The sequence below is a fragment of the Rana temporaria genome, chromosome 5 (assembly GCF_905171775.1).
Source record: "Rana temporaria chromosome 5, aRanTem1.1, whole genome shotgun sequence".
NCBI lineage: Eukaryota > Metazoa > Chordata > Amphibia > Anura > Ranidae > Rana > Rana temporaria.
Genome location: NC_053493.1, coordinates 113,559,273 through 113,573,230, shown reverse-complemented (window position 1 = coordinate 113,573,230; position 13,958 = coordinate 113,559,273). Strand labels below are relative to the sequence as shown.

Sequence of the window (13,958 nt, the reverse complement as noted above, 5' to 3'; positions counted from 1 at the left end):
CGGCGCCTGCGCACCGACGTTCGGCTACTTTCGGAAAATCGTGACGCGATGTATGCGACCGTCGGAAGCCTGTCGGAAGCCTGTCAATCAAGAAGGAACGCCCAGTCCCGCAGCCCATACCCGGAAGCGGCGGAGAAGATGCATCTCTAAAACGGTAAGTACTGCTTCGATTGTAAAAAAACACCCGATTCCCCTTTACAAAACGAGCCTCAATCTAATGTTAAAAAAAAAGTTTTTTTGGGTGAACCTCCACTTTAAATTGTATCTAAAGCCAAACCTTTTTTTCTCCTGACAGCCATGTAAGGAGGGGATATCTGATTACTTTGGAGAGATCTCTTTCTTACTGCTGTGTCCCTCATACCAGAAGTGGGAAAAACTGACAGAAAAAAATATCAGACAGTCTTTAAGGGGTTGTAAAGGTTAGTTTTTTATTTTCTAAATAGGTTCCTTTAAGCTAGTGCATTGTTGGTTCACTTACCTTTTCCTTCAATTTCCCTTCAAAATGTTTTTTTTCTTTGTCTGAATGTCTCATTTCCTGTTTCTCCTCTGTAAGCTTTCCAGCATCATCTGATTCGTTCTGGCTGGCGGTTAGTCAGCCAGAACAGCTTACTGAGGAGGAACAGGAAGTGAGAAATTCAGACAGAGAAAACAAAGAAAAAAAACAAATTTAGAAGGGAAATCTAAGGAAAAGGTAAGGGAACCAACAATGCACTAGCTTAAAGGAACCTATTTAGAAAATAAAAAACAAACCTTTACAACCCCTTTATGCATTACTTACTCTATCAACTTTATAACAAATTTTGGCTTTACATACACTTTAGGGGCCATTGCACACTAGGCAGCAGAAAAATTACCAGAACTGTTGGCAGAACGAAAGCAGCATAAAGACACTCCCATGGAGCATAATGTATGCGCCTTTGGGTGTGTTTGCGTTGATAAGCGTTTTTTCCCCACAGCACTAGAATCTACTGATACTCCGGGGTACTTTCAAATTTCCTGCGTCGTATCTTAATTTGTGATTCACAAACAAGATACAACGGCATTTGGCTAAGATCCGACAGGCGTACGGCTTCGTACGCCTTCGGATCTTAGGATGCAATACTTCGGCCGCTGCTGGGTGGAGTTTGCGTCGTTTTCCAGCGTCGGGTATGCAAATTAGCTTTTACGGCGATCCACAAAGGTACGCGCGTTCGTCGCATTCTCTTACGTCGGTTTTTCCCATCGTAAAGTTAAGTGTGCTATTTAGATGGTGTAAAATTACACCATCCATGTTCAAGTATGGCCCTCGTTCCCGCGTCGAATTTTAATTTATTTTTTTTGCGTAAGTACGTTACGCACGTCACCATTCAAAAGCACGTCGGGGCGCCGTCATTTCGCGCAAAGCTCAGCGGGAAATTTCCAAACGGAGCATGCGCAGAACGTTCGGCGCGGGAACGCGCCTAATTTAAATGGTACACGCCCCATTTGAATTACGCTACGCCGTCGAAAGTTTACACGCAAGTGCTTGGTGAATCAGGCACTTGCGCTGAAAACTTGCGGCGGTGTAACGTAAAGACGATACGTTACGCCGCCGGATTTGTACATGAATCTGGCCCTATGTTTAGGTCATGTGTTTTTTCTGCCCGAAATCTCCTCTCAAAAACACATTGATAGATTGTTTTATTTTTTAGCCTGTACAAAATCTACTCTACAAATATTCTGTAAATGCCCAGTGTGCACGGACACAGGGAAATAGATTTGCTTTTACAATAAAAGAAATAAAAGACGCCAGACGCCTGTATAAGAAGCATTTTTTATGCCAAGTGTGCACAAGGCTTAAAACTAAATTAGTTATCCCATAACAGTTACTTAGTTCAACTTTAATGTTACTACTCCATCTGCTGGATATATATATAAATGCTGCCTTCCCAGTTCTATATTATGACATACTCTCTTCTTTTTAATTTTTAGTACATGCAGACAACATGTAATACATACCTTTCATCTGGTGAAGATGAATTTAATATTGACAAGTTGGTCAATATGACCTGTAAGTATAATTATTACAAGTGTAAGTAGTAATATTTATATGCATTCATTGTAAATACTTCCCAAATTAAATGTGATGGGGAAAGAGGGACAGCATTGTATGAAGGCAAACGACACACCCCTGCCTAGGGTGACCACAATTCAAAACTACCATTCAGGGACACCCTCCCTTCCCAAAAATCAGTTTGTGCTGTAACGAATCACAGCACAGTGATTGGACACAAGAGGCGGGATTTATGATTTCTCCAATCACCCGCAGGGGGCGAGATTGTGCTCCTCCAGGCATTCCCGGCCAGGACAAATACTGTCATTGCGTAAAGTGGTGATGTGGCAGCCTTTTTTGGGGGCATCAGATTGGCCTGGGGGGTGTCTGTGTCAGTTTCATTCCGGGACACTGTATTGTCCTGGAATGAATGTGCCCGGGACAGACCTGCAAAATGCGGGACTGTCCCGGACAATCCGGGACACATGGTCACACCACCCCTGCCATGCCCACTGCTACGCAGATCGGGAAGAATTAATATGCAGAAAATTATTGGATAAACCCAAAAGTCCTTTTTACCACTAATTTGCATTACTACTGACTGTAAACACATATAAGAAGTCAGAGGCTGTATGAACTGTTTAGCCTAGTATAAAAGTTTTGGTAGCTAAATAATACATTAAGGCCCCTTTCACATGTACGGATCCCGTGAAGCTCCGTACATGTCTCATCCGCTTGTTCAGCAGGGATCGCTCCGTTGATCCCCGCTGAGCCGGCAGATGACAGAGCGGTCCCTGCACACTGTCCCTGCACCAAAAACGGATGGATATAATACAGACATACTGTATGCATGTGTGAAAGGGCCCTAACAAGGTCAGTACCCCTAGGCCAGAAAGCAAGACAAATAAGGAGGGACAGAGGGATTTTGTATGAAAAGAGGGACAGTGCTTCGAAAAAAAAAGGACAGTTGGGAGCTATGGTTTGATATATTGCTCTTAAAGTAACTAGGTGACCAGTCCACTTTACTTTTGCAATTGCAAACACTTGGTATGGGAAGGCATCACACCTTGTATGTTACTATTTACAGCCTACAATGCTAATCCCCATATTGGGAATTGTTATAAAGACTTATGTGCTTTTAACATCATAATGATATGTACCCTTAATATTAAATGTTCTATTTTATTTTATATTATTGGTATGTCACGTAATCTTTCTCCTTTTTGTAGATATTTTTCAAAAACTTGCTGCCGCAAAAGAGCAAAGAGAATGGATAATTCAAAGTGGAGCACACAAAGTAAGGCACCAGCTTTCTTGTGTTCAATTTAATAGCACAGCAATACATCAGTATATTTACTGTAACTACAAAAAACAATAAAACAACTGTTATATATATATATATATATATATATATATATATATATATATATATATATATATATATATATATATATATATATTGGAAAAAAATAATTTGATCCCCTGCAGATTTTGTAAGTTTGCCCACTTACAAAGAAATGAAAGGTCTATCATTTTTATCATAGTATTTTAATTGATAGAGTCAGAATATCAACCAAAAATCCATAAAAAAAAATGTTTTTAATTAATAACATTTAATAAAAAATTATATAAATAAATTGAGTTTCAGTTCAGTGAGTAAAATAAGTATTTGATCCCCCTACCAACCAACAATAATTCTAGCTCCCACAGACTGGCTACAGTACACCCTCAGGACCCTTTCAGACGTGCGGACCGTATGTCCGCTTTTTCATGACAGGGGAAGTTCGATTCCACTGGCACAACCCTTGGGGCTGCTTTTGCTAATCTCATGTTACTGCGTGTTAAGTAAAAGTTTGGTAAGAGACGATTTGCACTTTTCAGTCTGTTACAGCGTGAAAAATGTGTTATCTCCATTACAAATGCTACTTTTACCGAAGGTGCGCTCCCATCTCATACTTTATTCTGAGCATGCGCGGGTTTCTTAGCATACACACGCTCGCGTTTCTCGTCGAAAACCAGCCCGACGAGGAACATGACGAGGAAATTGAGACTCTCGTTGAGGAAAAAGAGAACTTGTTCTCTTTTTTCCTCGTCGAGTTCCTCGACAGTTTCCTCGATGAAAAACGTACACACGACCGGTTTCCTCGGCAAAAAAGCTCTGCCACCAAGTTTCTTGATGGATTCGGAAAACGGTCGTGTGTACGAGGCCTGAGTGAAATTGCTTTTTAACCGTTAAAAAAATACTGTATAACAATACTACACTACTGAGATCTTTATCATCCTTTCCTATGTCATGAGTATGACGTATTGAGTCTGGGGATTGCATTGGGAGGGTGGAGGAGAAGTATAAGAGAGACCATCCATCCATACCTCAACTATTCTGGTTTGACTCAAATAATCATTTGCTGTCGTAATAAATCTGGAGATTGCATTGTGAAAGTAGAGAAGGAGTAAAGGAGAGACCACCCATCCATCCATATCTCTGTTATGCTGGTTTGACTCAGTGAGTCGTTTACTGTTGGTCATTTTACTTTGTAAGTGGGCAAATCTACAAAATCTGCAGGGGATCAAACAATTATTTTCCCCACTGTATATACTGTGTGTATATAGTGTTAAGTGTATATATATATATATATATATATATATATATATATATATATATATATATATATATATATATATACGTACGTAAAGAGTATATTTGATATTTACTTACAACTGCAGAACTGTCAGAAACCCCAAGGGGATCAGGAAACCTATAGGTCAGCTTTTAAAGAGCCTGTCTCCACTCTCCACTATGCAGGATGGTCCAGGTAGTCATTCACTGTTAGGTTGTTGAGTCCCAAAAACTATAGGATAACTATAGGAAAGAGACACCTATTAAGTAGAAAAATAAACTGTTGGATTGAACTCCACATTTCATAGAGTATGTAGTTGCATATTTTTAAAGGTAAAAAAATGGGGAAGTGTGCATACATTGCATGGATGTACTGAATATATATTTTTTTTTATTTTTGCCAGACATGCATTTTAAGTTTAATACTTATTACTTATTAAACATGCAAACAAAAGCTGTATATACTTTTTTTCAGACTCTGATCAGACTTTTAGCTGCTAGAGACAGTAATGTACTGCTGGGTGCTCTGCTTGCTCTTACCAGTTTGGCTGAAAGGTGAGTTCATTTTAAAATGTAACTTGCATTACATTTCTTCTTTTTGAACTACATGTGTGTTCACTTACAAGTATTGGACCTGTTGTATTTAATTGTCATTTTTTTCCTTCTATTCTATATCTTGAGGACTGGGCATGAATACAGTACCTTGAAAAGGTATTTATATCCCTTGAAATTTTCCAAATTTTTTCATGTTACAACCAAAAATGTAAATGTATTTTTATTGAGATTGTATGTGATAGACCAACACAAAGTGGCACATATTTGTAAACAGGGCTAGACTGGGGCAAAAAAGGCCAAAAGGCCAAATTGCCCCCACATCCATTATTGTATCTCATGATAGGGCGAGAGAGAGGGGGTTTAGAGAATGGGGGTGAGAGGGGGTGGGTGAGAAAGAGAGAGGGGTGGTACGTGTAAGAGATAGGGAGTGAGTGTAAGAGAGAGGGGATGAATGTAAGATGGAGGGATTGAGTGAGAAAGAGGGGGGTGAGAGAGAGGAGAGGGGCTGAGAGCCAGAGGGGGGCTGAGAACCAGAGGGGGGCTGAGAGACAGAGGGGGTCTGAGAGACATAGGGGGGTCTGAGAGACAGAGAGGGGTCTGAGAGACAGAGAGGGGTCTGAGAGACAGAGGGGGGTCTGAGAGACAGAGGGGGGTCTGAGAGACAGGGGGGTCTGAGAGACAGAGGGGGTCTGAGGGACAGAGGGGGTCTGAGAGACAAAGGGGGAATGAGAGACAGGGGGCTGAGAGACAGGGGGGGCTGGGAGACAGGCAGGGACAAAGAGAAAGGGGGGGCTGAAAGAGGAGGGCTGAGAAAGACCACATAGCACTGTCCCTATCTGCAGTTCCTCCTCTGCTCCCCCCGCAGGCTCTGTGTTTGGGCAAGTTTGTGTAGGATACCGGGTACCTAGCAGTGTCAGCTCAGAGTCTCCCTCTTGATCTGGGGGTGCTCTCATTGCTCTGCTCCTTCCAGCGACTCCTCCACCTCCCACCTGTCCTCTTCCTCCGGGCCCCATATCAGTCTGTCCTCTGACCCAGGCTGCACTGTTCTTGGAGCAGAGAGGAGGTGGAGGAATCGAGGTTCTGGGAGTGCCGGGTGGCCGCGCCTGCTCCTGTTCGCCTCTTCGCTGGTCAGGGAGGGGGTGAAGTTCTTCTCCCTCCTGGACTCTCACATCTAACTACTCTCCTTGCTGGCCACCTTTCCCGAATCCCCGCCACTGTTTGCTGTCGTGCTCCCGCTACCGCTAAACTCTGCATAAAAAAATGGCCCACCGAGCCATTGGCCCAACGGGAAACTCCAGGTAGTCCCGATGGCTAGTACATGCCTGATTGTGAAGTTGAAAGAAAATGATAAATGGTTTTCATTTTTTTTTTACAAATAAATATCTGAAAATAATGGTGTGCATTTGTATTCAGCCCCCCTGAGTTAATACTTTAGAGAACATCCTTTCGCTACAATTACAGCTGCAAGTCTTTTTGGGTATGTCTCTACCAGCCTTGCACATCTAGAGAGTGACATTTTTGCCCGTTCTTCTTTGCAAAATAGCTCAAGCTCTGTCAGATTGGATGGAGAGCATCTGTGAGCAGCAATTTTCAAGTCTTGCCACAGATTCTCAATTGGATTTAGGTCTGGACTTTGACTGGGCCATTCTTACACATAAATATGCTTTGATTGAAGCTCTGGCTGTATGTTTAGGGTTGTTGTCCTGCTAAAAGTTAAACCTCCACCCCAGTCTGAAGTCTTTTGCAGACTCTAACAGATTTTCTTGTAAGATTGCCCTGTATTTGTCTCCATCCATACTTCCATTAACTCTGTCCAGCTTCCCTGTGCTTGCTTTCTTGTAAGATTGCCCTGTATTTGTCTACATCCATCTCCCCATCAACTCTGACCAGCTTCCCTTTCCCTGCTGAAGAAAATCATCCCCACAACATGATGCTGCCACCACCATGTTTCACAGTGGGGATGGTGTGTTCAGGGTGATGTGTAGTATTCGTTTTCTGCCACACATAGCATTTTGCTTTTAGCCCAAAAAGTTCAATTTTGGTCTCATCTGATCAGAGCACCTTCATCCAGATGTTTGCTGTGTCCCCCACATGGCTTCTCGCAAAGTGCAAACGGGGCTTCTTATGGCTTTCTGTCAACAATGGCTTTCTTCTTGCCACACTTCCATAAAGGCCAGATTTGTGGAGTGCACAATTAAAAGTTGTCCTGTGGACAGATTCTACCACCTGAGCTGTAGGATCTCTACCATAGTTACCATAGGACTCTTGGCTGCTTCTCTGATTAATGCTCTCCTTACCTGGCCTTTCAGTTTAGGTGGATGGCCATGTCTTTGTAAGTATTGTAGTTGTGCCATACTCTTTCCATTTTCAGATGATGGATTGAACAGTGCTCCGTGAGATGTTCAAAGCTTGGGATATTTTTTTATAACCTAATCCCGCTTTAAATATCTTCACAACTTTATCCCTGACCTGTCTGGTGTGTTACTTTGCCTTCATGATACTGTTTTTATACTAAGATTCCCTAACAAACCAAACCTATGAGGGCTTCACAGAACAGCTGTATTTATACTGAGATTAAAGTAAACACAGGTGGACTCTATTTACTAATTAGGTGACTTCTGAAGGCAATTGGTTCCACTAGATTTTAGTTAGGAGTATCAGAGTAAAGGGAGCTGAATACAAATACACCACATTTTTCAGATATTTATTTGTTCACAACAATCATGTGCCACTTTGTGTTCGTCTATCACATAAAAACCCAATAAAATACTTTTATGTTTTTGACAAAATGTGGAAAATTTCAAGGGGTATGAATTATTTTTCAAGGCACTGTGGGCCAGATCCACAAAAACCTGGCGTAACTTAAAAAATCCCATTTAAGTTACACTGCCTTAAAGTTTCTACCTAAGTGCCTGATCCACAAAGCACTTATCTAGAAATTTCAGGCTGTGTAACTAAAATTCCGCCGGCGCAAGGCGTTCCTATTCAAATGGGGCGAGTCCCATTTAAATGAGGCGCGCTCCCGCGCTGGCCGTACTGCGCATGCGCGAAGTTACGTTACGCCGAGTTTTGAGGATCGCGACGGCTTAAAAAAGTTGCGTCGGGAAAAAAAAAAAAAAAAATTACAGCGTCGCTCGGCATGCATTCCTGAGAGGGAGAACTCCATGCCAATTTTCAAAGAAAAAAACGGCATGGGTTCACCCCCCAGGAGCATACCAGGCCCTTAGGTCTGGTATGGGTTGTAAGGAGACCCCCCTACGCCGAAAAATCGACGTAGGGGGTCCCCCTACAATCCATACCAGACCCGTATCCAAAGCACGCTACCCGGCCGGTCAGGAATGGGAGTGGGGACGAGCGAGCGCCCCCCCCCCTCCTGAGCCGTGCCAGGCCGCATGCCCTCAACATGGGGGGGTTGGGTGCTCTGGGGCAGGGGGGCGCACTACGGGCCCCCCCACCCCAGAGCACCCTGTCCCCATGTTGATGAGGACAGGACCTCTTCCCGACAACCCTTGCCATTGGTTGTCGGGGTCTGCGGGCGGGGGCTTATCGGAATCTGGGAGTCCCCTCAAATAAGGGGGCCCCCAGATACCGGCCCCCCACCCTAAGTGAATGGATATGGGGTACATCGTACCCCTATCCATTCACCTGTAGGCAAAAAGTTAGTTAGTAAACACACAACACAAGGCTTTTTAAAATATTTTATTATTCTGCTCCGGATGCCCCCCCTGTCTTCGTTATTAGCTCAATTACCAGGGGGGGCTTCTTCTTCCGCTCTCCGGGGGTCTTCCACTCTCCGGGGGTCTTCTCCGCTCTCCGGGGGGGCTTCTCCGGACTCCGGGGGGCTTCTTCCATCTTCTCCCCTCTTCCGCTGTTGACTCGGCGAACCCCGGTTCTTCTGCAGATGTCCGGTGCCTTCTTCTTCAGCGCTGGCTGCCTGCTATGTTTGTGTGTTAGCTCAATTAGTAACAGGCAGCCGGCGCGGTCTTCTGTGGCGTCAGGGTCTTCTCTTCCTTTCTTCCGATGTTGCCTCGTTGCCTGTTGTCGCTGTAATGATGGAAGCGCGCCTTGCATCCCATTTATATAGGCATCACCGTCCCATCATGCTCCGGTAGGTACCCACGTGGTGGGTGCACGTGGGTAGGCACCCACCACGTGGGTACCTGCCGGAGCATGATGGGACGGTGATGCCTATATAAATGGGATGCAAGGCGCGCTTCCATCATTACAGCGACAACAGGCGACGAGGCAACATCGGAAGAAAGGAAGAGAAGACCCTGACGCCACAGAAGACCGCGCCGGCTGCCTGTTAGAAATTGAGCTAACACACAAACATAGCAGGCAGCCAGCGCTGAAGAAGAAGGCACCGGAGAGCTGCAGAAGAACCGGGGTTCGCCGAGTCAACAGCGGAAGAGGGGAGAAGATGGAAGAAGCCCCCCGGAGTCCGGAGAAGCCCCCCCCGGAGTCCGGAGAAGCCCCCCCGGAGAGCGGAGAAGACCCCCGGAGAGTGGAAGACCCCCGGAGAGCGGAAGAAGAAGCCCCCCCTGGTAATTGAGCTAATAACGAAGACAGGGGGGGCATCCGGAGCAGAATAATAAAATATTTTAAAAAGCCTTGTGTTGTGTGTTTACTAACTAACTTTTTGCCTACAGGTGAATGGATAGGGGTACGATGTACCCCATATCCATTCACTTAGGGTGGGGGGCCGGTATCTGGGGGCCCCCTTATTTGAGGGGACTCCCAGATTCCGATAAGCCCCCGCCCGCAGACCCCGACAACCAATGGCAAGGGTTGTCGGGAAGAGGTCCTGTCCTCATCAACATGGGGACAGGGTGCTCTGGGGTGGGGGGGCCCGCAGTGCGCCCCCCTGCCCCAGAGCACCCAACCCCCCCATGTTGAGGGCATGCGGCCTGGCACGGCTCAGGAGGGGGGGGGGGGGGCGCTCGCTCGTCCCCACTCCCATTCCTGACCGGCCGGGTAGCGTGCTTTGGATACGGGTCTGGTATGGATTGTAGGGGGACCCCCTACGTCGATTTTTCGGCGTAGGGGGGGTCCCCTTACAACCCATACCAGACCTAAGGGCCTGGTATGCCCCTGGGGGGAACCCATGCCGGTTTTGTTTTTACAAATTGCCGTGGAGTTCTCCCTCGGGAAAGCATACCAAATGCCGTCGCTGGAATGGGCTTTTACAAGGTGTGACTAGTTTACACTTTGTAGAACCAGCCCTAATTTTACACTTGCAAAATAACACTTACGGCGCAAAAAGGAAGCTGGAAAGCTTTGTGGATCGCCTTAAGTGCTAATTTGCATACTAGAAACGGCATTTCGACTCTAAATGCCCCCAGCGGCGGATGCGGTACTGCATCCTAAGATTCGGCAGTGTAATTCAATTACACATGCCGGATCTTCTGCCTAACTTTGGAAAAAGCCTTTTGAGGATCGTTTCCAAAGTTACACACAGACTGAACAGCAGTTAAGTCGGAGTATCTCTTTTGTGGATCTGGCCCAGAATATATAAAGTATATAATAACCCTGACATCATTGGGCTAATTCGAATACGCAAAGCAAATTGTAATGGTGATGTGTCAAAGGTAGCTATAGTAGCAAATCTATTCTTTTGCTGTTCTGACTACCGCATGGAAAAAAATCAAGTTATTGGGACTACAGAATTGCACTTTTATTGTCATGTTATCGAATGTTATCCTACCTTTTTGAATATGTTTGCATATCTAGCTTTACATCCTTGTCAACATACTAGAAATTATTTGACCAACAAAAAAGAGTTGAGAATTGCAAACAATCATCTAAAAAAGTCAGTGCAGGAAAGGTTGCACACTAATGACCTCGGTCTTTAAAGACTATCTTTACGACTAAGCCCAATCAGGGCAAAACAAGTCAGAGGGGTCTGTCTACAGGCAGGGACTGTCAGCAGTGGCGTATCGTGGATTGTCAGCACCCGGAGCAAGGCAAGTAATTTGCGCCCCCTAACCTGGAGACTTTTAGCACTCCCCGAGTCCCTTCCAACAATACAATAGTACTGACCAACCTGATTCCTTTAATAACCATTACACACTACACTGACCACTATACAATACTGTCCACTACACTAAGGCCCTGTACACACGATCAGTCCAAACTGATGAAAACGGACTGAAGGTCCGTTTCATCGGTTAACCGATGAAGCTGACTGATGGTCTGATATGCCTACACACCATCAGTTCAAAAACCGATCGAGTCCAATGCGATGACGTAAAACACAACGACGTGCAGAGAAAAATTAAGTTCAATGCGTCGACTTGATTCTGAGCATGCACGGGTTTGGAACCGATGCTTTTGCGTACTAACCATCGGTTTTGACCTATCGGTCAGGCATCCATCGGTCCAATTTCTAAAGCAAGTTCTCTTTTTTTGGATCGAAGGACAACTGTCCGATGGGGCCCCCACATGGTCGGTTTGGACCGATGAAACTGAACTTCAGTCAGTTTTCATAGGTTTGGTCCGATCGTGTGTACAGGGCCTCAGAACTATACTGTCCACTACACTGACCACTATACTGTCCACTACACTGACAACTATGCTGTAATCTATACTATACTGTCCACTACACTTCACTGACCACTATACTGTCCACTACACTGACCACTATACTGTCCACTACACTACACTGAAATACTATACTGTCCACTATACTGTCCACTACAATGACCACTATACTGTCCACTATACTATACTGTCCACTACACTACACTGAACCACTATACTGTCCACTACACTACACTGACCACTATACTGTCCACTATACTATACTGTCTACTACACTACACTGACCACTACACTGACCACTATACTGTCCACTATATTGTCCACTACAATGACAACTATACTGTCCACTACACTGACCACTATACTGTCCACTATACTATACTGTCCACTACAATACACTGAAAGACTATACTGTCCATTACAATGACCACTATACTGTCCACTATACTATACTGTCCACTACACTACACTGAACCACTATACTGTCCACTACACTACACTGACCACTATACTGTCAACTATACTATACTGTCTACTACACTACACTGACCACTATACTGTCCTGCCTACAGTATTCCTATACTGACACTACATACACGGCGCTGCTCTTCTACACTATCTCTCTTTCTCTCTCTCTCTGACTGCTCCCTCTCCCCAGTCCATGTCCATCCCCAGTAACATGACTCTCACGAGGGAGTCTCACTGACCTTCTTGTCCTGGCCTTGGCCTGGAGGATAGGAGGAGAAGACAGCGGCAGCTCACATTTTTGATTGCTTGTCTCCCCGGCGCTCTGGCTGCCATGTTCAGTGTCTGGGCACTGTGATTGGGCATATGCGGGTCATGTGCAGAGGTGGCACTTCAGGAGCAACCGTGATCGCGGACAGGCCAGTTGCACACCTCACATGACCCCCATATGCCCAGTCATAAGGCACCGGACACTGAACATGGCGGCCGGAGCGCCGGGGGCACAGGGACTTAAAATTAGGAGGAGACAGCCAGTGGTGACACACACACTAGCGTGAAATTTTGCGCCCCCCTAAATGTCGCACCCAGGGCCACAGCCCCCTCCGCCCTCCCCCCATGCTACGCCACTGACTGTTAGTGTAGATGTTCTGAATAAACTTATCTTTGAGGACTGACATTAATACAAGGGTTCTTCAAAAAGTTTCTGCACTTTCTTTTAAATGTTTCTCAGCCATCTTCACGACAGCGTGACAACTCTTACACTAAACTGCTAGATCACCTGGCTTGCCAGACAGACTAGTCACATGACACTCTCAGACACGACCAATTACTACTCCTCTCGCCAACAAAAATATAAACGAAGACCCCTCATATGTGTCATTTCTAGTATGGACTTTAGATTTGCCAAAACAAGGACTAACTTTCATGAGCAGCTCCTTTTTCATCCTTGACCGTGGAGGTTGAGCGAACATTCAAACAAAGCTCCATATGGCAAATGCTGAACCATCTAAAATAGTTTTTATTTTAAAATGTTATCAATGTTCATTGGCAAAAGAAGTCGCAAAGATTTTTAACCGTTAGGAAAACATAGGAAAGTTGCATAAGTATTACTGTATTGCAAATGCATAGTCACTTTCTTATGTCAGATTTATTCCTGTGTGGTGCAGAATAACATAAAGCAAGCAGGACTTTCATTTGTTGAATTACACAAAGTGGACAGTTTGAAATTCAATTGTGCTCAGTGGGTAATATATTAGATTGTAACACTTTTTGGCATATTCATTTACTGTTTATTAATTACTGATTTTTTGTATTTATTTTTTGTTTACGGTCTTTTTAATTGTGTTACTATGCAGCCCAGAATGCAGATCTGCAATAAGTGAACTCAGCTTGGTTGAAAGTCTTATGATTATATTACATGAATACGATCTGCTTTCTAGAAGGTTAGTAATAGAAGACATGTTTATATTCTGCAGGCACTGAACTTCACTAAAATCTATTTTATTTGTATATAAAATTCATATATAAATTCTATAGCCCCGAACAAGCTTACAGTCTTATACCCCAGCATCTTTAATACAACACATTAGATGTAGTTTTGGAAACAAATTATATATAATGCCCTTTTTGTCTTGGATTGAGTTTTTGTGTCTCCCATTGGGAGATTTACCTTCACTTCCTGCCCTGAAGAGAACAGGAGGTGATAAGAAATCTCTCTAACAATGATTGCTAGAATAAATATTGTAGAAAGTGTAATGCTCACTAACTTGG

At 44.4% G+C, this 13,958-nt stretch overlaps 1 protein-coding gene across 3 annotated transcripts in view; it reads left to right on the top strand.

Moving 5' to 3' along the window:
- NEK10 (NIMA related kinase 10) overlaps positions 1–13,958 on the top strand; it is a 326,603-nt gene that overhangs the window by 45,627 nt on the left and 267,018 nt on the right. For all 3 annotated transcript variants that reach the window (XM_040353019.1, XM_040353018.1, XM_040353020.1), the window contains exons 8-11: positions 1,951–2,029; positions 3,241–3,308; positions 5,104–5,183; positions 13,544–13,630. In XM_040353019.1, the coding sequence (XP_040208953.1) occupies positions 1,951–2,029; positions 3,241–3,308; positions 5,104–5,183; positions 13,544–13,630 (314 nt within the window). The remainder of the gene's footprint in view (positions 1–1,950; positions 2,030–3,240; positions 3,309–5,103; positions 5,184–13,543; positions 13,631–13,958) is intronic.